A 26,178-nucleotide genomic window follows, 5' to 3' on the forward strand; every position below is an offset into this window, starting at 1 on the left:
ATCGGGAGTGAATGGAGGAGGAGCTGATTATTGATCGGGAGTGAATTGGGAGGAGCTGATTATTGATAGGGAGTGAATGGGGGAGGAGCTGATTATTGAAAGGGAGTGAATGGGGGAGGAGCTGATTATTGAAAGGGAGTGAATGGGGGAGGAGCTGATTATTGAAAGGGAGTGAATGGGGGAGGAGCTGATTATTGACAGAGAGTGAATGGAGGAGGAGCTGATTATTGATTGGGAGTGAATGGGGTTGAGCTGATTATTGATCGGGAGTGAATGGTGGAGGAGCTGATTATTGATCGGGAGTGAATGGGGGAGGAGCTGATTATTGATCGGGAGTGAATGGGGGAGGAGCTGATTATTGATCGGGAGTGAATGGGGGAGGAGCTGATTCTTGATCGGGAGTGAATGGAGGAGGAGCTGATTCTTGACAGAGAGTGAATGGGGGAGGAGCTGATTATTGACAGAGAGTGAATGGGGGAGGAGCTGATTATTGATCGGGAGTGAATGGGGGAGGAGCTGATTATTGATCGGGAGTGAATGGGGGAGGAGCTGATTCTTGATCGGGAGTGAATGGAGGAGGAGCTGATTATTGATAGGTAGTGAATGGGGGAGGAGCTGATTATTGAAAGGGAGTGAATGGGGGAGGAGCTGATTATTGACAGAGAGTGAATGGGGGAGGAGCTGATTATTGATAGGGAGTGAATGGAGGAGGAGCTGATTATTGATAGAGAGTGAATGGGGGAGGAGCTGATTATTGATAGGGAGTGATTAGAGGAGGAGCTGATTATTGATAGGGAGTGAATAGAGGAGGAGCTGATTATTGATTGGGAGTGAATGGGGGAGGAGCTGATCATTGATCGAGAGTGAACGGGGGAGGAGCTGATTATTGATCGGGAGTGAATGGGGGAGGAGCTGATCATTGATCGAGAGTGAACGGGGGAGGAGCTGATTATTGATCGGGAGTAAATGGGGGAGGAGCTGATCATTGATCGAGAGTGAATGGGGGAGGAGCTCATTATTTATCGGGAGTGAATGTGGGAGTAGCTGATTATTGATCGGGAGTGAATGGGGGAGGAGCTTATTATTGATCGGGAGTGAATGGGGGAGGAGCTGATTGTTGATAGAGAGTGAATGGAGGAGGAGCTGATTATTGAAAGGGAGTGAATGGGGGAGGAGCTGATTATTGATAGGGAGTGAATGGTGGAGGAGCTGATTATTGATCGGGAGTGAATGGTGGAGGAGCTGATTATTGATCGGGAGTGAATGGTGGAGGAGCTGATTATTGATCGGAAGTGAATGGGGGATCAGCTGATTCTTGATAGGGAGTGAATGGTGGAGGAGCTGATTATTGATCGGGAGTGAATGGGGGAGGAGCTGATTATTGATCGGGAGTGAATGGGGGAGGAGCTGATTATTGACAGAGCATGAATGGGGGAGGAGCTGATTATTGATAGTGAGTGAATGGGGGAGGAGCTGATTATTGATCAGGAGTGAATGGGGGAGGAGCTGATTATTGATCGGGAGTGAATGGGGGAGGAGCTGATTATTGATAGGGAGTGAATGGAGGAGGAGCTGATTATTGACAGAGAGTGAATGGAGGAGGAGCTGATTATTGACAGAGAGTGAATGGAGGAGGAGCTGATTATTGATTGGGAGTGAATGGGAGAGGAGCTGATTGTTGATTGGGAGTGAATGGGGGACGAGCTGATTATTGATTGGGAGTGAATGGTGGAGGAGCTGATTATTGATCGGGAGTGAATGGGGAGGAGCTGATTATTGATAGGGAGTGAATGGGGGAGGAGTTGATTATTGACAGAGAGTGAATGGGGTAGGAGCTGATTATTGATAGGGAGTGAATGGAGGAGGAGCTGATTATTGACAGAGAGTGAATGGAGGAGGAGCTGATTATTGATCGGGAGTGAATGGAGGAGGAGCTGATTATTGATAGAGAGTGAATGGGGGAGGAGCTGATTATTGATCAGGAGTGAATGGAGGAGGAGCTGATGATTGAAAGGGAGTGAATGGGGGAGGAGCTGATTATTGATAGGGAGTGAATGGAGGAGGAGCTGATTATTGATAGGGAGTGAATGGGGGAGGAGCTGATTATTGAAAGGGAGTGAATGGGGGAGGAGCTGATTATTGATCGGGACTGATTGGGGGAGGAGCTGATTATTGAAAGGGAGTGAATGGGGGAGGAGCTGATTATTGATCGGGAGTGAATGGGGGAGGAGCTGATTATTGATAGGGAGTGAATGGGGGAGGAGCTGATTATTGAAAGGAAGTGAATGGGGGAGGAGCTGATTATTGAAAGGGAGTGAATGGGGGAGGAGCTGATTATTGATCGGGAGTGAATGGGGGCGGAGCTGATTATTGATCGGGAGTGAATGGGGGAGGAGCTGATTATTGAAAGGGAGTGAATGGGGGAGGAGCTGATTATTGACAGAGAGTGAATGGGGGAGGAGCTGATTATTGACACAGAGTGAATGGGGGAGGAGCTGATTATTGATCGGGAGTGAATGTGGGAGGAGCTGATTATTGATAGGGAGTGAATGGGGGAGGAGCTGATCATTGATCGAGAGTGAACGGGGGAGGAGCTTATTATTGATCGGGAGTGAATGGGGGAGGAGCTGATTATTGATAGAGAGTGAATGGAGGAGGAGCTGATTATTGATAGAGAGTGATTGGGGGGGGAGCTGATTGTTGATGGAGAGTGAATGGCGGAGGAGCTGATTATTGCGAGGGAGTGAATGGGGGAGGAGCTGATTATTGATCGGGAGTGAATGGGGGAGGAGCTGATTATTGATAGGGAGTGAATGGAGGAGGAGCTGATTATTGATCGGGACTGATTGGGGGAGGAGCTGATTATTGAAAGGGAGTGAATGGGGGAGGAGCTGATTATTGATCGGGAGTGAATGGGGGAGGAGCTGATTATTGATAGGGAGTGAATGGGGGAGGAGCTGATTATTGCTAGGGAGTGAATGGGGGAGGAGCTGATTATTGATCGGGAGTGAATGGGGGAGGAGCTGATTCTTGATTGGGAGTGAATGGGAGAGGAGCTGATTATTGATTGGGAGTGAATGGGGGAGGAGCTGATTATTGATAGGGAGTGAATGGTGGAGGAGCTGATTATTGATCGGGAGTGAACAGGGGAGGAGCTGATTATTGATAGGGAGTGAATGGGGGTGGAGCTGATTATGGATCGGGATTGAATGGGGGAGGAGCTCATTATTGATCGGGACTGAATGGGGGAGTAGCTGATTATTGATCGTGAGTGAATGGGGGAGGAGCTGATGATTGATAGAGAGTGAATGGAGAATGAACTGATTATTGATAGGGAGTGAATGGTGGAGGAGCTGATTGTTGATAGAGAGTGAATGGGGGAGGAGCTGATTATTGATCGGGAGTGAATGGGGGAGGAGCTGATTATTGATCGGGAGTGAATGGGGGAGGAGCTCATTCTTGATCGGGAGTGAATGGGGGATGAGCTGATTATTGATAGAGAGTGAAATGAGGAGGAGCTTATTATTGATCGGGAGTGAATGGGGGAGGCGCTGATTATTGATCGGGAGTGAATGGAGGAGGAGCTGATTATTGATAGAGAGTGAATGGGGGAGGAGCTGATTATTGACAGAGAGTGAATGGGGGTGGAGCTGATTATTGATCGGGAGTGAATGGGGGAGGAGCTGATTAATGAAAGGGAATGAATGTGGGAGGAGCTGATTATTGATAGAGAGTGAAATGAGGAGGAGCTGATTATTGACAGGGAGTGAATGGGGGAGGAGCTGATTATTGATAGGGAGTGAATGGGGGAGGAGCTGATTATTGAAAGGGAGTGAATGGGGGAGGAGCTGATTATTGATAGGGAGTGAATGGGGGAGGAGCTGATTATTGATAGGGAGTGAATGGGGGAGGAGCTGATTATTGATAGGGAGTGAATGGGGGAGGAGCTGATTATTGATAGGGAGTGAATGGGGCAGGAGCTGATTATTGATAGGGAGTGAATGGGGGAGGAGCTGATTATTGATCGGGAGTGAATGGGGGAGGAGCTGATTCTTGATCGGGAGTGAATGGGAGAGGAGCTGATTATTGATTGGGAGTGAATGGGGGAGGAGCTGATTATTGATAGGGAGTGAATGGGGGAGGAGCTGATTCTTGATCGGGAGTGAATGGGGGAGGAGCTGATTCTTGATCGAGAGTGAACAGGGGAGGAGCTGATTATTTATAGGGAGTGAATGGGGGTGGAGCTGATTATGGATCGGGAGTGAATGGGGGAGGAGCTCATTATTGATCGGGACTGAATGGGGGAGTAGCTGATTATTGATCGGGAGTGAATGGGGGAGGAGCTGATGATTGATAGAGAGTGAAAGGAGGATGAACTGATTATTGATCGGGAGTGAATGGTGGAGGAGCTGATTGTTGATAGAGAGTGAATGGAGGAGGAGCTTATTATTGATCGGGAGTGAATGGGGGAGGAGCTGATTATTGATAGAGAGAGAATGGAGGAGGAGCTGATTATTGATAGAGAGTGAATGGGGGAGGAGCTGATTATTGATAGAGAGTGAATGGGGGAGGAGCTGATTATTGATCGGGACTGAAGGGGGGAGGTGCTGATTATTGATCGGGAGTGAATGGAGGAGGAGCTGATTATTGAAAGGGAGTGAATGGGGGAGGAGCTGATTATTGAACAGGAGTGAATGGGGGAGGAGCTGATTCTTGATAGGGAGTGAATGGTGGAGGAGCTGATTATTGACAGGGAGTGAATGGGGGAGGAGCTGATTATTGATTGGGAGTGAATGGTGGAGGAGCTGATTATTGATAGGGAGTGAATGGTGGAGGAGCTGATTATTGATAGGGAGTGAATGGTGGAGGAGCTGATTATTGATAGGGAGTGAATGGTGGAGGAGCTGATTATTGATAGGGAGTGAATGGTGGAGGAGCTGATTATTGATAGGGAGTGAATGGGGGAGGAGCTGATTCTTGATAGGGAGTGAATGGTGGAGGAGCTGATTATTGATAGGGAGTGAATGGGGGAGGAGCTGATTATTGATTGGGAGTGAATGGTGGAGGAGCTGATTATTGATAGGGAGTGAATGGTGGAGGAGCTGATTATTGATAGGGAGTGAATGGTGGAGGAGCTGATTATTGACAGGGAGTGAATGGGGGAGGAGCTGATTATTGATCGGGAGTGAATGGGGGAGGAGCTGATTATTGATCGGGAGTGAATGGGGGAGGAGCTGATTATTGATCGGGAGTGAATGGGTGAGTAGCTGATTATTGACAGAGAGTGAATGGGGGAGGTGCTGATTATTGATCGGAAGTGAATGGGGGAGGCGCTGATTATTGAAAGGGAGTGAATGGGGGAGGAGCTGATTATTGATCGGGAGTGAATGGAGGAGGAGCTGATTATTGAAAGGGAGTGAATGGTGGAGGAGCTGATTATTGATCGGGAGTGAATGGAGGAGGAGCTGATTATTGAAAGGGAGTGAATGGGGGAGGAGCTGATTATTGATCGGGAGTGAATGGAGGAGGAGCTGATTATTGAAAGGGAGTGAATGGGGGAGGAGCTGATTATTGATAGGGAGTGAATGGTGGAGGAGCTGATTATTGATAGGGAGTGAATGGGGGTGGAGCTGATTATTGATCGGGAGTGAATGGAGGAGGAGCTGATTATTGACAGGGAGTGAATGGGGGAGGAGCTGATCATTGAAATTTGAGTGAATGGAGGAGGAGCTTATTATTGATCGGGAGTGAATGGGGGAGGAGCTGATTGTTGATAGAGAGTGAATGGGGGAGGAGCTGATTATTGACAGAGAGTGAATGGGGGAGGAGCTGATTATTGACAGAGAGTGAATGGGGGAGGAGCTGATTATTGATAGGGAGTGAATGGGGGAGGAGCTGATTATTGATAGAGAGTGAATGGGGGAGGAGCTGATTATTGATGGAGAGTGAATGGGGGAGGAGCTGATTATTGATCGGGACTGAATGGGGGAGGAGCTGATTTTTGATCGGGAGTGAATGGGGGAGGAGCTGATATTGACAGAGAGTGAATGGGGGAGGAGCTGATTTTTGATCGGGAGTGAATGGGGGAGGAGCTGATATTGACAGAGAGTGAATGGGGGAGGAGCTGATTTTTGATCGGGAGTGAAGGGGGAGGAGCTGATTATTGATCGGGAGTGAATGGGGGAAGAGCTGATTATTGATAGGGAGTAAATGGGGGAGGAGCTGATTATTGACAGAGAGTGAATGGAGGAGGAGCTGATTATTAATAGGGAGTGAATGGGGGAGTAGCTGATTATTGATCAGGAGTGAATGGGGGAGGAGCTGATTATTGATCGGGAGTGAATGGGGTAGGAGCTGATTATTGATCGAGAGAGAACGGGGGAGGAGCTGATTATTGATAGGGAGTGAATGGGGTTGGAGCCGATTATGGATCGGGAGTGAATGGGGGAGGAGCTGATTATTGATCGGGAGTGAATGGGGGAAGAGCTGATTATTGATCGGGAGTGAATGGGGGAGGAGCTGATTATTGATCGGGAGTGAATGGGGGAGGAGCTGATTATTGACAGAGAGTGAATGGGGGAGGAGCTGATTATTGATCGGGAGTGAATGGCGGAGGAGCTGATTATTGACAGAGAGTGAATGGGGGAGGAGCTGATTATTGATCAGGAGTGAATGGGGGAGGAGCTGATTGTTGATAGGGAGTGAATGGGGGAGGAGCTGATTGTTGATAGGGAGTGAATGGGGGAGGAGCTGATTGTTGATAGGGAGTGAATGGAGGAGGAGCTGATTATTGAAAGGGAGTGAATGGGGGAGGAGCTGATTATTGATCGGGAGTGAACGGGGAAGGAGCTGATTATTGATCGGGAGTGAATGGGGGAAGAGCTGATTATTGATCGGGAGTGAATGGGGGAGGAGCTGATTATTGATCGGGAGTGATTGGAGGTGGAGCTGATTATTGATAGGGAGTGAATGGAGGAGGAGCTGATTATTGATCGGGATTGAATGGGGGAGGAGCTGATTATTGATCGGGAGTGATTGGAGGTGGAGCTGATTATTGATAGGGAGTGAATGGAGGAGGAGCTGATTATTGATCGGGATTGAATGGGGGAGGAGCTGGTTATTGATCGGGAGTGAATGGAGGAGGAGCTGATTATTGATCGGGAGTGATTGGAGGTGGAGCTGATTATTGATAGGGAGTGAATGGAGGTGGAGCTGATTATTGATCGGGATTGAATGGGGGAGGAGCTCATGATTGATCGGGAGTGAATGGGGGAGTAGCTGATTATTGATCGGGAGTGAATGGGGGAGGAGCTGATTATTGATAGAGAGTGAATGGAGGATGAACTGATTATTGATCAGGAGTAAATGGAGGAGGAGGTTATTATTGATCGGGAGTGAATGGGGGAGGAGCTGATTATTGATCGAGAGTAAAGAGGGGAGGAGATGATTATTGATAGGGAGTGAATGGGGGTGGAGCTGATTATGGATCGGGAGTGAATGGGGGAGGAGCTCATTGTTGATCGGGAGTGAATGGGGGAGTAGCGGATTATTGATCGGGAGTGAATGGGGGAGGAGCTGATTATTGACAGAGAGTGAATGGAGGATGAACTGATTATTGATAGGGAGTGAATGGGGGAGGAGCTGATTATTGATAGGGAGTGAATGGGGGAGGAGCTGATTATTGACAGAGAGTGAATGGGGGAGGAGCTGATTATTGATCAGGAGTGAATGGGGGAGGAGCTGATTGTTGACAGGGAGTGAATGGGGGAGGAGCTGATTATTGATCGGGAGTGAATGGAGGAGGAGCTGATTCTTGAAAGGGAGTGAATGGGGGAGGAGCTGATTATTGATCGGGAGTGAATGGAGGAGGAGCTGATTATTGAAAGGGAGTGAATGGCGGAGGAGCTGATTATTGATAGGGAGTGAATGGAGGAGGAGCTGATTATTGACAGAGAGTGAATGGGGGAGGAGCTGATTATTGATCGGGAGTGAATGGGGGAGGAGCTGATTATTGATCGGGAGTGAATGGGGGAGGAGCTGCTTCTTGATCGGGAGTGAATGGGAGAGGAGCTGATTATTGACAGAGAGTGAATGGGGGAGGAGCTGATTCTTGACAGAGAGTGAATGGGGGAGGTGCTGATTATTGATCGGGAGTGAATGGGGGAGGAGCTGCTTCTTGACAGAGAGTGAATGGGGGAGGTGCTGATTATTGATCGGGAGTGAATGGGGGAGGAGCTGCTTCTTGATCGGAAGTGAATGGGAGAGGAGCTGATTATTCATCGGGAGTGAATGGGGGAGGAGCTGATTATTGACAGAGAGTGAATGGGGGAGGTGCTGATTATTGATCGGGAGTGAATGGGGGAGGAGCTGCTTCTTGATCGGGAGTGAATGGGAGAGGAGCTGATTATTGATTGGGAGTGAATGGGGGAGGAGCTGATTATTGATAGGGAGTGAATGATGGAGGAGCTGATTATTGATCGGGAGTGAATGGGGGAGGAGCTGATTATTGATCGAGAGTGAACAGGAGAGGAGCTGATTATTGATAGGGAGTGAATGGGGGAGGAACTCATTATTGATCGGGAGTGAATGGGGGAGTAGCTGATTATTGATCGGGAGTGAATGGGGGAGGAGCTGATTATTGATAGAGAGTGAATGGAGGATGAACTGATTATTGATCAGGAGTGAATGGTGGAGGAGCTGATTGTTGATGGAGAGTGAATGGAGGAGGAGCTGATTATTGACAGAGAGAGAATGGAGGAGGAGCTCATTATTGATAGAGAGTGAATGGGGGAGGAGCTGATTATTAATAGGGAGTGAATGGGGGAGTAGCTGATTATTGATCGGGAGTGATTGGAGGAGGAGCTGATTATTGATAGAGAGTGAATGGGGGAGGAGCTGATTAATGATCAGGAGTGAATGGAGGAGGAGCTGATTTTTGATCGGGAGTGAATGGAGGAGGAGCTGATTATTGATCGGGAGTGAATGGGGGAGGAGCTGATTATTGATAGGGAGTGAATGGAGGAGGAGCTGATTATTGACAGAGAGTGAATGGAGGAGGAGCTGATTATTAATAGGGAGTGAATGGGGGAGTAGCTGATTATTGATCAGGAGTGAATGGGGGAGGAGCTGATTATTGATCGGGAGTGAATGGGGTAGGAGCTGATTATTGATCGAGAGAGAACGGGGGAGGAGCTGATTATTGATAGGGAGTGAATGGGGTTGGAGCCGATTATGGATCGGGAGTGAATGGGGGAGGAGCTGATTATTGATCGGGAGTGATTGGAGGTGGAGCTGATTATTGATAGGGAGTGAATGGAGGAGGAGCTGATTATTGATCGGGATTGAATGGGGGAGGAGCTCATGATTGATCGGGAGTGAATGGGGGAGTAGCTGATTATTGATCGGGAGTGAATGGGGGAGGAGCTGATTATTGATAGAGAGTGAATGGAGGAGGAGCTGATTCTTGACAGAGAGTGAATGGGGGAGGTGCTGATTATTGATCGGGAGTGAATGGGGGAGGAGCTGCTTCTTGACAGAGAGTGAATGGGGGAGGTGCTGATTATTGATCGGGAGTGAATGGGGGAGGAGCTGCTTCTTGATCGGGAGTGAATGGGAGAGGAGCTGATTATTCATCGGGAGTGAATGGGGGAGGAGCTGATTATTGACAGAGAGTGAATGGGGGAGGTGCTGATTATTGATCGGGAGTGAATGGGGGAGGAGCTGCTTCTTGATCGGGAGTGAATGGGAGAGGAGCTGATTATTGATTGGGAGTGAATGGGGGAGGAGCTGATTATTGATAGGGAGTGAATGATGGAGGAGCTGATTATTGATCGGGAGTGAATGGGGGAGGAGCTGATTATTGATCGAGAGTGAACAGGAGAGGAGCTGATTATTGATAGGGAGTGAATGGGGGAGGAACTCATTATTGATCGGGAGTGAATGGGGGAGTAGCTGATTATTGATCGGGAGTGAATGGGGGAGGAGCTGATTATTGATAGAGAGTGAATGGAGGATGAACTGATTATTGATCAGGAGTGAATGGTGGAGGAGCTGATTGTTGAGGGAGAGTGAATGGAGGAGGAGCTGATTATTGACAGAGAGAGAATGGAGGAGGAGCTCATTATTGATAGAGAGTGAATGGGGGAGGAGCTGATTATTAATAGGGAGTGAATGGGGGAGTAGCTGATTATTGATCGGGAGTGATTGGAGGAGGAGCTGATTATTGATAGAGAGTGAATGGGGGAGGAGCTGATTAATGATCAGGAGTGAATGGAGGAGGAGCTGATTTTTGATCGGGAGTGAATGGAGGAGGAGCTGATTATTGATCGGGAGTGAATGGGGGAGGAGCTGATTATTGACAGGGAGTGAATGGAGGAGGAGCTGATTATTGATCGGGAGTGAATGGGGGAGGAGCTGATTATTGATCGAGAGTGAACGGGGGAGGAGCTGATTATTGATCGGGAGTGAATGGGGTTGGAGCCGATTATGGATCGGGAGTGAATGGGGGAGGAGCTCATTATTGATCGGGAGTGAATGGGGGAGTAGCGGATAATTGATCGGGAGTGAATGGGGGAGGAGCTGATTATTGATAGAGAGTGAATGGAGGATGAACTGATTATTGATCAGAAGTGAATGGGGGAGGAGCTGATTATTGATAGGGAGTGAATGGAGGAGGAGCTGATTATTGACAGAGAGTGAATGGAGGAGGAGCTGATTATTAATAGGGAGTGAATGGGGGAGTAGCTGATTATTGATCAGGAGTGAATGGGGGAGGAGCTGATTATTGATCGGGAGTGAATGGGGTAGGAGCTGATTATTGATCGAGAGAGAACGGGGGAGGAGCTGATTATTGATAGGGAGTGAATGGGGTTGGAGCCGATTATGGATCGGGAGTGAATGGGGGAGGAGCTGATTATTAACAGGGAGTGAATGGGGGACTAGCTGATTATTGATCGGGACTGAATGGGGGAGGAGCTGATTCTTGAAAGGGAGTGAATGGGGGAGGAGCTGATTATTGATAGGGAGTGAATGGAGGAGGAGCTGTTTATTGATAGAGAGTGAATGGAGGAGTAGCTGATTATTGACAGAGAGTGAATGGGGGAGGAGGTCATTATTGATCGGGAGTGAATGGGGGAGGAGCTGATTATTGATAGAGAGTGAATGGAGGATGAACTGATTATTGATCAGGAGTGAATGGGGGAGGAGCTGATTATTGATAGAGAGTGAATGGGGGAGGAGCTGATTATTGATCAGGAGTGAATGGGGGAGGAGCTGATTATTGATCGAGAGTAAACGGGGGAGGAGCTGATTATTGATCGGGAGTGAATGGGGTTGGAGCCGATTATTAATAGGGAGTGAATGGGGGAGGAGCTGATTATTAATAGGGAGTGAATGGGGGAGGAGCTGATTATTGACAGAGAGTGAATGGAGGAGGAGCTTATTATTGATCGGGAGTGAATGGAGGAGGAGCTGATTATTGATAGGGAGTGAATGGGGTTGGAGCCGATTCTGGATCGGGAGTGAATGGGGGAGGAGCTCATTATTGATAGAGAGTGAATGGAGGATGAACTGATTATTGATCAGGAGTGAATGGTGGAGGAGCTGATTATTGATCGAGAGTGAATGGAGCAGGAGCTTATTATTGATCGGGAGTGAATGTGGGAGGAGTTGATTATTGATAGGGAGTGAATGGGGGAGGAGCTGATTGTTGACAGAGAGTGAATGGGGGAGGAGCTGATTATTGATAGGGAGTGAATGGGGGAGGAGCTGATTATTGATCAGGAGTGAATGGGGGAGGAGCTGGTTATTGATCGGGAGTGAATGGAGGAGGAGCTGATTATTGATCGGGAGTGATTGGAGGTGGAGCTGATTATTGATAGGGAGTGAATGGAGGAGGAGCTGATTATTGATCGGGATTGAATGGGGGAGGAGCTCATGATTGATCGGGAGTGAATGGGGGAGTAGCTGATTATTGATCGGGAGTGAATGGGGGAGGAGCTGATTATTGATAGAGAGTGAATGGAGGAGGAGGTTATTATTGATCGGGAGTGAATGGGGGAGGAGCTGATTATTGATCGAGAGTAAAGAGGGGAGGAGATGATTATTGATAGGGAGTGAATGGGGGTGGAGCTGATTATGGATCGGGAGTGAATGGGGGAGGAGCTCATTGTTGATCGGGAGTGAATGGGGGAGTAGCGGATTATTGATCGGGAGTGAATGGGGGAGGAGCTGATTATTGACAGAGAGTGAATGGAGGATGAACTGATTATTGATAGAGAGTGAATGGGGGAGGAGCTGATTATTGATAGGGAGTGAATGGGGGAGGAGCTGATTATTGACAGAGAGTGAATGGGGGAGGAGCTGATTATTGATCAGGAGTGAATGGGGGAGGAGCTGATTGTTGACAGGGAGTGAATGGGGGAGGCGCTGATTATTGATCGGGAGTGAATGGAGGAGGAGCTGATTCTTGAAAGGGAGTGAATGGGGGAGGAGCTGATTATTGATCGGGAGTGAATGGAGGAGGAGCTGATTATTGAAAGGGAGTGAATGGCGGAGGAGCTGATTATTGATAGGGAGTGAATGGAGGAGGAGCTGATTATTGACAGAGAGTGAATGGGGGAGGAGCTGATTATTGATCGGGAGTGAATGGGGGAGGAACTGATTATTGATCGGGAGTGAATGGGGGAGGAGCTGCTTCTTGATCGGGAGTGAATGGGAGAGGAGCTGATTATTGACAGAGAGTGAATGGGGGAGGAGCTGATTCTTGATAGAGAGTGAATGGGGGAGGAGCTGATTATTGATCGGGAGTGAATGGGGGAGGAGCTGATTATTCATCGGGAGTGAATGGGGGAGGAGCTGATTATTGACAGAGAGTGAATGGGGGAGGAGCTGATTATTGATTGGGAGTGAATGGGGGAGGAGCTGATTATTGATAGGGAGTGAATGATGGAGGAGCTGATTATTGATCGGGAGTGAATGGGGGAGGAGCTGATTATTGATCGAGAGTGAACAGGAGAGGAGCTGATTATTGATAGGGAGTGAATGGGGGAGGAACTCATTATTGATCGGGAGTGAATGGGGGAGTAGCTGATTATTGATCGGGAGTGAATGGGGGAGGAGCTGATTATTGATAGAGAGTGAATGGAGGATGAACTGATTATTGATCAGGAGTGAATGGTGGAGGAGCTGATTGTTGATGGAGAGTGAATGGAGGAGGAGCTGATTATTAATAGGGAGTGAATGGGGGAGTAGCTGATTAATGATCAGGAGTGAATGGAGGAGGAGCTGATTTTTGATCGGGAGTGAATGGAGGAGGAGCTGATTGTTGATCGGGAGTGATTGGAGGTGGAGCTGATTATTGATCGGGAGTGAATGGAGGAGGAGCTGATTATTGATCGGGAGTGAATGGGGGAGGAGCTGATTATTGACAGGGAGTGAATGGAGGAGGAGCTGATTATTGATCGGGAGTGAATGGGGGAGGAGCTGATTATTGATCGAGAGTGAACGGGGGAGGAGCTGATTATTGATCGGGAGTGAATGGGGTTGGAGCCGATTATGGATCGGGAGTGAATGGGGGAGGAGCTCATTATTGATCGGGAGTGAATGGGGGAGTAGCGGATTATTGATCGGGAGTGAATGGGGGAGGAGCTGATTATTGATAGAGAGTGAATGGAGGATGAACTGATTATTGATCAGAAGTGAATGGGGGAGGAGCTGATTATTGATAGGGAGTGAATGGAGGAGGAGCTGATTATTGACAGAGAGTGAATGGAGGAGGAGCTGATTATTGATCGGGAGTGAATGGGGTAGGAGCTGATTATTGATCGAGAGAGAACGGGGGAGGAGCTGATTATTGATAGGGAGTGAATGGGGTTGGAGCCGATTATGGATCGGGAGTGAATGGGGGAGGAGCTGATTATTAACAGGGAGTGAATGGGGGACTAGCTGATTATTGATCGGGACTGAATGGGGGAGGAGCTGATTCTTGAAAGGGAGTGAATGGGGGAGGAGCTGATTATTGATAGAGAGTGAATGGAGGAGTAGCTGATTATTGACAGAGAGTGAATGGGGGAGGAGGTCATTATTGATCGGGAGTGAATGGGGGAGGAGCTGATTATTGATAGAGAGTGAATGGAGGATGAACTGATTATTGATCAGGAGTGAATGGGGGAGGAGCTGATTATTGATCAGGAGTGAATGGGGGAGGAGCTGATTATTAATAGGGAGTGAATGGGGGAGGAGCTGATTATTGACAGAGAGTGAATGGAGGAGGAGCTTATTATTGATCGGGAGTGAATGGAGGAGGAGCTGATTATTGATAGGGAGTGAATGGGGTTGGAGCCGATTCTGGATCGGGAGTGAATGGGGGAGGAGCTCATTATTGATCGGGAGTGAATGGAGGATGAACTGATTATTGATCAGGAGTGAATGGGGGAGGAGCTGATTATTGATAGAGAGTGAATGGAGCAGGAGCTTATTATTGATCGGGAGTGAATGTGGGAGGAGTTGATTATTGATAGGGAGTGAATGGGGGAGGAGCTGATTGTTGACAGAGAGTGAATGGGGGAGGAGCTGATTATTGATCAGGAGTGAATGGGGGAGGAGCTGATTATTGATAGAGAGTGAATGGGGGAGGAGCTGATTATTGATAGGGAGTGAATGGGGGAGGAGCTGATTGTTGACAGAGAGTGAATGGGGGAGGAGCTGATTATTGATAGGGAGTGAATGGGGGAGGAGCTGATTATTGATCAGGAGTGAATGGGGGAGGAGCTGATTATTGATAGAGAGTGAATGGGGGAGGAGCTGGTTATTGATCGGGAGTGAATGGAGGAGGAGCTGATTATTGATCGGGAGTGATTGGAGGTGGAGCTGATTATTGATAGGGAGTGAATGGGGGAGGAGCTGGTTATTGATCGGGAGTGAATGGAGGAGGAGCTGATTATTGATCGGGAGTGATTGGAGGTGGAGCTGATTATTGATAGGGAGTGAATGGAGGAGGAGCTGATTATTGATCGGGATTGAATGGGGGAGGAGCTCATGATTGATCGGGAGTGAATGGGGGAGTAGCTGATTATTGATCGGGAGTGAATGGGGGAGGAGCTGATTATTGATAGAGAGTGAATAGAGGATGAACTGATTATTGATCAGGAGTAAATGGTGGAGGAGCTGATTATTGATAGAGAGTGAATGGAGGAGGAGGTTATTATTGATCGGGAGTGAATGGGGGAGGAGCTGATTATTGATAGAGAGTGAATGGGGGAGGAGCTGATTATTGATAGAGAGTGAATGGAGGAGGAGCTGATTATTGAAAGGGAGTGAATGGGGGAGGAGCTCATTATTGATAGAGAGTGAATGGGGGAGGAGCTGATTATTGAAAGGGAGTGAATGGGGGAGGAGCTGATTATTGACAGAGAGTGAATGGGGGAGGAGCTCATTATTGATCGGGAGTGAATGGGGGAGTAGCTGATTATTGATCGGGAGTGAATGGGGGAGTAGCTGATTATTGATCAGGAGCGAATGGTGGAGGAGCTGATTATTGATAGAGAGTGAATGGAGGAGGAGCTTATTATTGATCGGGAGTGAATGGGGGAGGAGCTGATTATTGATAGAGAGTGAATGGGGGAGGAGCTGATTATTGATCGGGAGTGAATGGGGGAGGAGCTGATTATTGACAGAGAGTGAATGGGGGAGGAGCTGATTATTGATCGGGAGTGAATGGTGGAGGAGCTGATTATTGATAGAGAGTGAATGGAGGAGGAGCTTATTATTGATCGGGAGTGAATGGAGGAGGAGCTGATTATTGATAGGGAGTGAATGGAGGAGGAGCTGATTATTGATAGAGTGTGAATGGGGGAGGAGCTGATTATTGATCGGGAGTGAATGGGGGAGGAGCTGATTATTGATCGGGAGTGAATGGAGGAGGAGCTGATTATTGGCAGAGAGTGAATGGGGGAGGAGCTGATTATTGACAGAGAGTGAAATGAGGAGGAGCTGATTATTGATCGGGAGTGAATGGGGGAGGAGCTGATTATTGATCGGGAGTGAATGGGAGAGGAGCTGATTATTGATCGGGAGTGAATACGGGAGGAGCTGATTATTGATCGGGAGTGAATGTGGGAGGAGCTGATTATTGATCGAGAGTGAATGGGGGAGGAGCTGATTATTGATAGGGAGTGAATGGGGGTGGAGCTGATTATGGATCGGGAGTGAATGGGGGCGGAGCTCATTATTGATCGGGAGTGAATGGGGGAGTAGCTGATTAGTGATCGGGAGTGAATGGGGGAGGAGCTGATTATTGATAGAGAGTGAATGGAGGAGGAGCTGATTATTGATAGAGAGTGAATGGAGGAGGAGCTTATTATTGATCGGGAGTGAATGGGGGAGGAGCTGATTATTGATAGAGAGTGAATGGGGGAGGAGCAGATTATTGATCGGGATTGAATGGGGGAGGAGCTGATTATTGATCGGGATTGAATGGGGGAGGAGCTGATTATTGATAGGGAGTGAATGGGGGAGGAGCTGATTATTGATAGAGAGTGAATGGGGGAGGAGCTGATTATTGATCGGGATTGAATGGGGGAGGAGCTGATTATTGATTGCGGGATTACCGGGCTGCCTCCTACTCTCCCCATTAAGATCGAGCTCATTTACTCTGTTTCTCTGTCCACAGACGCTGCCCAACCTGCTGATTGATTCCAGCAGTTTCTCTTTTAATTTCAGACTTCCACAACTGCAGGATTTTGCTTTTTCTTCCTTTTTTCTTGAGGTTTAGAGATGTTCCAAATCAAGCTGATTTTTACTGATTTTCCACAAGGTTTTTGGTGCTAAAATATTGAATCTGAACAACACCCAAACGAAACCGTGTTTTAAATTGGCGATTTAATAAAACTGTTAGAGATCCTCTTACTTACGGTTTGAACATAAGAAATAGGAGCAGGACTCGGCCACACCGCTCCTCGAGCCTGCTCCACCATTCAATAAGATCGTGGCTGATCTTTGACCTCAACTCCACTTTCCTGCCCAATCCCCATATCCGTTGATTCCCTTCGGGCCCAAAAATCTATCGATCTCAGCCTTGAATATGCTCAACAACTGAGCTTCCACTGTCCTCTGAGGTAGAGAATTCTAAAGACTCACAACCCTCTGAGTGAAGAAATTTTTCCTCATCTCAGTCCTAAATGTCCGACCTCTTATCTCAAGACTATGCCCCCTCGTTCTAGACTCTCCAGCCAGGCGTAACAATCTCTCAGCATCTACCCTGTCAAGCCCTCTTGGAATCTTATATGGTTCGATGAGATCACCTCTCATTTTTCTAAACTCCACAGAGTATAGGCCCATTCTACTCAATCTCTCCTCATACAACAACCCTCAATCTAGTGAACCTCCATTGCACCACCCCTAAGGCAAGTATATTCTTCCTTAGATAAGGAGACCAAAACTGTACACAGTACTCCAGGTGAGGTCTCACCAGAGCCCTGTACAATTGTAGTAAGACTTCCTTACTCTTGTACTCGAATCCCCTTACAATAAAGGCCAACATGCCATTTGCCTTCCTAATTGCTTGCTGTGCCTGCATGCTAACTTTTTGTGTTTCATGTACAAGGTCACCCAAATCTCTCTGAACATCAACATTCAATAGTTTCTCACCATTTAAAAAATATTCTGTTTTTCTATTCTTCCTACCAAAGTGAATAACCTCACATTTCTCCACATTATACTCCATCTGCCACCTTCTTGCCCACTCACTTAACCTGTCGATATCCCTTTGCAGAATCTTTGTGTCCTCCTCACAGCTTACTTTCCTACCTAGCTTTGTAACGTCAGCAAACTTGGATACATTACACTCGGGCCCTTCATCCAAGTCATTAATATAGATTGTAAATATCTGGGGCCCAAGCACTGATCCTTGCGGTACCCCACTAGTTACAGCCTGCCAGCCTGAAAATGACCCGTTTATCCCTTCTCTCTGTTTTCTGTCCGTTAACCAATTCTCTATTCATGCTAATATATTACCATCAACCCCACGAGGCTTTATCTTGTGTAACAACCTTTTGTGTGGCATCTTATCGAATGCCTTTTGAAAATCCAAATATACGACATCCACTGGATCCCCTTTATCTACCCTGCTGGTTACACCCTCAAAAAACTCTAATAAATTTGTCAAACATGATTTCCTTTTCATAAAATCATGTTGACTCTGCCTAATCATATTATGATTTTCTAAGTGCCCTGTTACCACTTCCTTAATAATGGATTGCAGCATTTTCCTGATGACTGATGTCCGGCTAACTGGCCTGTAGTTCCCTGTTTTCTCTCTCCCTCCTTTCTTGAATAGCGGGGTTACATTTGTCACCTTCCAATCCGCTGGGACCGCTCTAGAATCTAGGGATCTTTGTAATTTTGAAGAGCCGAACTCTGAGTTGGACTCACTCAGAATCATTCTGTCCCACAGCACTCAGGGTTCAGCTGGGAATGGAAGCGATTCCTTCTGAAAAATTGAGGTATCTCGGGGTGGGGGTGCAGCTCCTGTTGCCCATTCAATGTCCACTTGGACAAAGTGTAAGGAAATGCTTCATAAGCGCATCAGTTGTTTAGCACAGAGTGTCACTTTCTTTGTGCTTGTTTTGTGTTGAAAGGGCTCGTCGGGAGAAGTTCTTTGAGTTCCCTCTGCTGCAGCGTTACCTGGCCTGCAAGAGTCGATCGCATTACTTCATCTGCATGTACTTCATGAAGCAGCTTCTTCTGCTGGTGTTCATTGCTGCCGCCTGCCTCTACCTCATCTTTTGCCATTTGCCGGCACTTTTCCAGGATCAATTCAGTTGCTCCATTAAATCGGGGCTCCTGGCCAATGACCCCAATATCCCGGCTGTGATTCAGTGTAAACTGACCTCTGTGAACATATTCAAGATGATCAGTGTGGTGAATGGTGTTGTTTACGTGCTTCTAGTCCCCATGATTGTTTACAGCCTGTTGCAGCTCTGTTACTGGGATAAACAATTTCTGGCTGTATACGAGATGCTTCCTGCGTTTGACCTGGTCAGTAGGAAGATGCTGGGCTATTCCCTGAATGACCTCAACATCATTCTGCATTTCCTGCGTGCGAACATTAATCAGCTGCAATCGTTCAATCGTCTGACTATCCTGTGCGTCGTGAAGGATGTGAGTGCAGGAGGGAAGGGCTACACCCTGGTAGATATGATGACACTCCTTGTGGGATTGGAAGGCTACACACATGAAGGTGCCAACTGTACCAATGCAAGCACAGAAAATGGGGCGATTAGATTGCAGCATCGGGGGTACACGGGCCGTCAGCAAGAAGGCCAGCAGGGTAAGTGACCATCAGCAACATTCAATACCATTACTTACAACTTCACACGAAAATATTAAACCCGTAACAAGCACTGTGGCAACAAATCAGATAATAGTGACAAAATATTACAGACCTGCCAATAAATGGAAAAGCTAAAAATCAGTTACTTCATCACCAGCATTAACTCCCCCTCTAACACCCCCCACTCTAACCCCCCCATTCTAACCCCGCCTACTCTAACCCCCCGCAGTCTAACCCCCCACTCTAACCCCCTGCAGTCCAACCGCCCACTCTAACCCCCTGCTCTGACCCCTGTTCTGACCCCCCCTCCATCCCCCGCTCTGAACCCTGCTCTGACCCCCCCTCCACCCCCGCTCTGAACCCTGCTCTGACCCCCCCTCCACCCCCGCTCTGAACCCTGCTCTGACCCCCCCCCCTCCACCCCCGCTCTGAACCCTGCTCTGACCCCCCCCTCCACCCCCGCTCTGAGCCCTGCTCTGACCCCCCCCTCCACCCCCGCTCTGAGCCCTGCTCTGACCCCCCCCTCCACCCCCGCTCTGAGCCCTGCTGTGACCCCCCCCGCCCTTCATTACTGAGATGTGGTTGCACGGTGACCAAGATTGGGAACTAAATATTCCAGGGTACATCTTTTCAGAAAGACAGACAAAATGGAAAAAGTGGTGCGGGGCAGTCCTGATAATAAAGGATGACGTAAAGACAGTGAGAAAGGATCTTGGCTCAGAAGATCAGGAAGTAAAATCAGTCTAGGTGGACATAAGAAATAAGATGGGGCAGAAAACACTGGTGGGAGTAGTCTATAGGCCCCCTAACAGTACTTATACTGTGGGACAGAATATTAATCAAGGAATAAGAGGAGCTTGTAACAAAGGTAATGCAATAATCATGGGGGACTTCAATCTTCATATAGACTGGGCAAATCAAACTGGCAAAAGTAGTTTGGAGGACAAGTTCATGGAATGCATTCGAGACAGTTTTGTAGAGCAAAATGTCATGGAACCAACTAGGGAACATGTTATTTTAGACCTTGTCTTTTGTAATGAGACAGGGTTAATTAGTAATCTCATAGTAAGAGGTCCTCTGGGGAAGAGTGATCATAATATGACAGAATTTCAAATTGCATTCGAGAGTGACGTACTTAAGTCCGAAACCAGAGTCTTAAACTTAAACAAAGCCAATTACATAGGTATGAGGGGCGAGTTGTCTGAGGTAGATTGGGAAATTAGATTAAAAGATATGATGGTAGATAGGCAATGGTGAACATTAAAAGAATTAATTCATAATTCTCAACGAATATACATTCCATTGAGGAATAAAAACTTCAGGGGAAAAGGCATCCATCCGTGGCTAACTAAAGAAGTTAAGGATAGTAATAGATTAAAAGAGGACACTTATAATGTTGCCAAGAAGAGTAGTAAGCCTGAGAATTGGGAGAGTTTTGGAAACTAGCAGAAGATGACCAAAAAATTGATAAAGAGGGAGAAAATAGAATATGAGAGTAAACTAACAAGAAATATAAAAGCAGACTGTAAGAGCTTCTACAAGTATGTAAAAAGGAAGAGATTAGCGAAAGTAAACGTGGGTCCCTTAGAGGCTGAGACAGGAGAAATTATAATGGGGAATAAGGAAATGGCAGAGACATTAAACAAATATTTTGTGGAGGACACAAAAAACATAACAGAAACAGTGGGCAACCAAGGGTCTAACAAAATTGAGGAACTTAAAGTAATTAATATTAGTAAAGAAAAAGCACTGGAGAAAGGAAGGATATATTTGCCTTAGAGGTGATGCCATGAAGGTTCATTAAATTGATTCCTGGGATGATAGTGTTGTCCTATGCGGAGAGATTGAGTAGAATGGGCCTATACTCTCTGGAATTTAGAAAAATGAGAGGTGATCTCATTGAAACATATAAGATTCTGAGGGTGGTTGACAGGGTAGATGCTGAGATGTTGTTTCCCCTGGCTGGAGAGTCCAGAACAAGAGGGCATAGTCTTAGGATAAGGGGTCAGACATTTAGGACTGAGATGAGGAGGAATTTCTTCACTCAGAGGGTGGTGAATCTTTGGAATGCTCTATCTCAGAGGTCTGTGGATGCTCAGTCGTTGAGTATATTCAAGGCTGAGATGAATAGATTTTTGGACACTAAGGGAATCAAGGGATATGGGGATTGGGCAGGAAAGTTGAGTTAAGGTCAAAGATGAGCCGTGATCTTATTGAATGGTGGAGCAGGCTCGAGGGGCTGTACAGCCTACTCCTGCTCCTATTTCTGATGTTCTTATGACCCCTGATCTGACCCCCCGCACTGACCCCCCGTTCTGACCCCCGCTCTGACACCCTGCTCTGACCCTATGACCCCCCCCGTTCTGACCCCCTGCTCTGACCCCCCACTCTGACCGCCTGCTCTGACCCCCCCCCGCTCTGACCCTCCGCTCTGACCCCCTGCTCTGACCCTGTGACCCCTCCTGCTCTAGCCCCCCCCGCTCTGACCCCTCCCCTCCGCTCTGACCCTCCGCTCTGACCCCCTGCTCTGACCCTGTGAACCCCCCTGCTCTGGCTCCCCCCCGCTCTGACCCCCCACCCTGCTCTGACCCTGTGAGCCCCCCTGCTCTGGCCCCCCCGCTCTGACCCCCCTGACCCTCCGCTCTGGCCCCCCCGCTCTGACCTCCCCGCCCTGACTCCGCTCTGACCCCCCTGCCCTGACCCCCTTGCTCTGACCCCCCCGCTCTGGCCCCCCCGCTTTAACTTGCTCATTTTAACTAGAGAGAAAAAGAAAAAGAACACGAAAACTGGAAATCTGAAATGAAAAACAGACGGTTGTGGGAATCCACTGCGGGCCCGACAGTATCTCTTATACTGAAAAGATGCTGAACATTTTGGGTGGAGGCTCTTCCTTGGTCCTGATCAAGTGTGGGTGACATTTTGTGATGTGTATAACAGGATTACAAAGAAAGCATTTTGCATTTATGCAGCACCTGATCAAATCCTAAGGACCCCCCAAAGTGCTTTACAACCAATGAATTATTTTTGAAGACCAGTCACTGTTGTTTCACAAAGAAACACAGCAGTCAATTTGCTCACAGCATGGACCCCAAATCAACAAATCAGACAAATGACCGGCTGAGATGTTTTTGGCAGTGTTAATTGAGTGATGGATGTTGGCTAGGAGATCTCCCTACTCCTCTTCGAATAGTGTCAGGCAATGACCATCTCCAACAAGAGAGAGTCTAACCAACTCCCCTTGACATTCAACGGCATTACCATCGCCGAATCCCCCACCATCAACATCCTGGGGGTCACCATTGACCAGAAACTTAACTGGACCAGCCATATAAATACTGTGGCTACGAGAGCAGGTCAGAGGCTGGGTATTCTGTGGCGAGTGACTCACCACCTGACTCCCCAAAGCCTTTCCACCATCTACAAGGCACAAGTCAGGAGTGTGATGGAATACTCTCCACTTGCCTGGATGAGTGCAGCTCCAACAACACTCAAGAAGCTCGACACCATCCAAGATAAAGCAGCCCGCTTGATTGGTACCCCATCCACCACCCTAAACATTCACTCCCTTCACCACCGGCGCACCGTGGCTGCAGTGTGTACCATCCACAGGATGCACTGCAGCAACTTGCCAAGGCTTGTTTGACAGCACCTCCCAAACCCATGACCTCTACCACCTAGAAGGACAAGAGCAGCAGGCACATGGGAACAACACCACCTGCGCGTTCCCCTCCAAGTCACACACCATCCCGACTTGGAAATATATCCCCGTTCCTTCATCGTCGCTGGGTCAAAATCCTGGAACTCCCTTCCTAACAGCACTGTGGGAGAACCTTCACCACAGGGACTGCAGCGGTTCAAGAAGGCGGCTCACCACCACCTTCTCGAGGGCAATTAGGGATGGGCAATAAATGCCGGCCTCGCCAGCGACGCCCACATCCTATGAACGAATAAAAAAAAGTGCCCAGGGATCCTTACATCTACCTGAGAGGGCAGATCAGGCCTCGGTTTAATGTCTCATCCAAAGGTCAGTTCCTCCCTCAGTATTGCCCTGGAGTGTCAGCCTGGAGAGGGATTCAACCCCAGAGCAGAGAACGCGACCAATTGAGACAAACCCGCAATCAATGATTCTTAAACCGTGTTTTATTTATAAAATGTGATTGTGAGATTTATTGATAACCCATTTTTCTGATTATAATCCAGGTCGGTTTCAGACAAGGGAGGGAGCAGACTGGACCTGTGGGAACGCCCAGGGCTCCTCAAGTTGCTGAGAGCAGCACAAGACCACCTGCAACCATCGGACTCTGTCATCTACCACATCTCATTAGGCCTCACAAATGTATTTGTAATAAAACTATTAAAGCCCATTCACAGAATATGTGCATGAAGAATTATTCCAGTGTAAATACAATACAGGGTGGGTGTTTCTATTATCTGCACTATGGGGTGGGGAGTATACATTGTGTACCATGGTATACATTACCTGTATACATTACCTGTACCATATATATTACCTGTACCAGGGGGTGGGGTGTGTACATTACTTGTACCATGAGGTGGGTTGTAAATATTACCTGTACCATGGGGTCCAATGTGTATATTTCCTGTACTATGGGTTGGGGAATATACATGACATGTACTATGGGATAGGGAGGATACATTACCATGGGGTGTATATATTACCTGTATCATGGGGTATATATTTTATCTGTACCAAGGCGGTGGGGAATATACATTACATGTACTATGGGGTATATATAATACCTGTACGATGAGGTAGGGGGTATATATATTACCTGTATTATGGGGTGGGGTGTATATATTACCTTTGACATGGAGTGGAGAATATACTGTTCCTGTAGCATGGGATAGGGTATATGTTACCTGTACTATAGGGTGGTGTATATGTTACCTGTACCATGGGGTGGCATGTATATGTTTCCCATGGGGTGGGGTGTATATGTTACCTGTGCCCTGGGGTCGGGTGTTTATATTACCTGTACCATGGGGTGCGGTGTGTATATTACCTGTACCATGGGGTGGGGTGTATATGTTACCTGTACCATGGGGTGCGGTGTGTATATTACCTGTACCATGGGGTGCGGTGTGTATATTACCTGTACCATGGGGTGCGGTGTGTATATTACCTGTACTATGGAGTGGGTTGTGTATATTACCTGTACCGCCTTTCGGATGCGACGTTAAACCGAGGTCTTGTCTGCCCTCTCGGATGGATGTAAAAGATCCCATGGCACTATTCTGAAGAAGAGCAGGGCAGTTCTCCCCGGTGTCCTGGGGCCAATATTGATCCCTCAACCAACATCACTAAAAAACAGATTATCTGGTAATTATCACATTACTGTTATTACAACAGTGATTACACTTCAAAAAGTACTTCATAGGCTGTAAAGCGCTTTGGGACATCTGGAGGTCATGAAAGGCACTATAAAAATGCAAGTCTTTCTTTCATGGTGTAGGGAGTATACATTGCCTGTACAATGGGGTGAGTTGTGTATGCTACCTGTACCATGGGGTGTGTATCCTACCTATACCAAGGGGTGTGTTGTGTACGCTACCTGGTTCCATGAGGTATATATTACCTGTACCATGAAGCGGATTGTGTATATTTTACCTGTACCATGGGGCGGGTTGTGTATATTTTACCTGTACCGTGGGGTGGGGTGTATACATTCGCTGTACCATGGGGCGGGCTGTGTATATTCCCTGTACCATGGGGTGGATTGTGTATATTCCCTGTACCATGGGGCGGGTTGTGTATATATTACCTGTGCAATGGGGCGGGTTGTGTATATTTTACCTGTACCATAGGGCGAATTGTGTATATATTACCTGTACCGTGGGGTGGGGTGTATACATTCGCTGTACCATGGGGCGGGTTGTGTATATTCCCTGTACCATGGGGTGGATTGTGCATATTCCCTGTACCATGGGGCGGGTTGTGTATATATTACCTGTACCATGGGGCGGGTTGTGTATATTTTACCTGTACCGTGGGGTGGGGTGTATACATTCGCTGTACCATGGTGCGGGTTGTGTATATTCCCTGTACCATGGGGCGGGTTGTGTATATTCCCTGTACCATGGGACGGGTTGTGTGTATATTCCCTGTACCATGGGGTGGATTGTGTATATTCCCTGTACCATGGGACGGGTTGTGTATATATTACCTGTACCATGGGGCGGGTTGTGTATATTTTACCTGTACCGTGGGGTGGGGTGTATACATTCGCTGTACCATAGTGCGGGTCGTGTATATTTTACCTGTACCATGGGGCGGGTTGTGTATACATTCGCTGTACCATGGTGCGGGTTGTGTATATTTTATCTGTACCATGGGGCGGGTTGTGTATATATTACCTGTACCATGGGGCGGGTTGTGTATATTTTACCTGTACCATGGGGCGGGTTGTGTATATTTTACCTGTACCATGGGACGGGTTGTGTATATTACCTGTACCATGGGACGGGTTGTGTATATATTACCTGTACCATGGGGCGGGTTGTGTATATATTACCTGTACCATGGGGCGGGTTGTGTATATATTACCTGTACCATAGGGTGAATTGTGTATATATTACCTGTACCATAGGGTGAATTGCGTATATTTTACCTGTACCATGGGGTGGGTTGTGTATATTCCCTGTACCATGGGGCGGGTTGTGTATATTCCCTGTACCATGGGACGGGTTGTGTATATTACCTGTACCATGGGACGGGTTGTGTATATTACCTGTACCATGGGACGGGTTGTGTATATTCCCTGCACCATGGGACGGGTTGTGTGTATATTACCTGTACCATGGGATGGGTTGTGTATATTCCCTGCACC

General features: G+C 47.7%; 1 protein-coding gene across 1 annotated transcript in view; it reads left to right on the forward strand.

Annotated features, from left to right (window-relative positions):
• The window catches only part of panx3 (pannexin 3), a 70,725-nt gene extending 47,127 nt beyond the window's left edge, over nucleotides 1-23,598 (forward strand). The window contains exons 4-5 of the mRNA XM_067970787.1: nucleotides 18,636-19,327; nucleotides 23,531-23,598. Coding sequence (XP_067826888.1) covers nucleotides 18,636-19,327; nucleotides 23,531-23,598 — 760 coding nt within the window. The remainder of the gene's footprint in view (nucleotides 1-18,635; nucleotides 19,328-23,530) is intronic.
• The last annotated feature ends 2,580 nt before the right edge of the window (nucleotides 23,599-26,178 follow it).

This window comes from Heptranchias perlo, chromosome 33, assembly GCF_035084215.1.
Source record: "Heptranchias perlo isolate sHepPer1 chromosome 33, sHepPer1.hap1, whole genome shotgun sequence".
NCBI lineage: Eukaryota > Metazoa > Chordata > Chondrichthyes > Hexanchiformes > Hexanchidae > Heptranchias > Heptranchias perlo.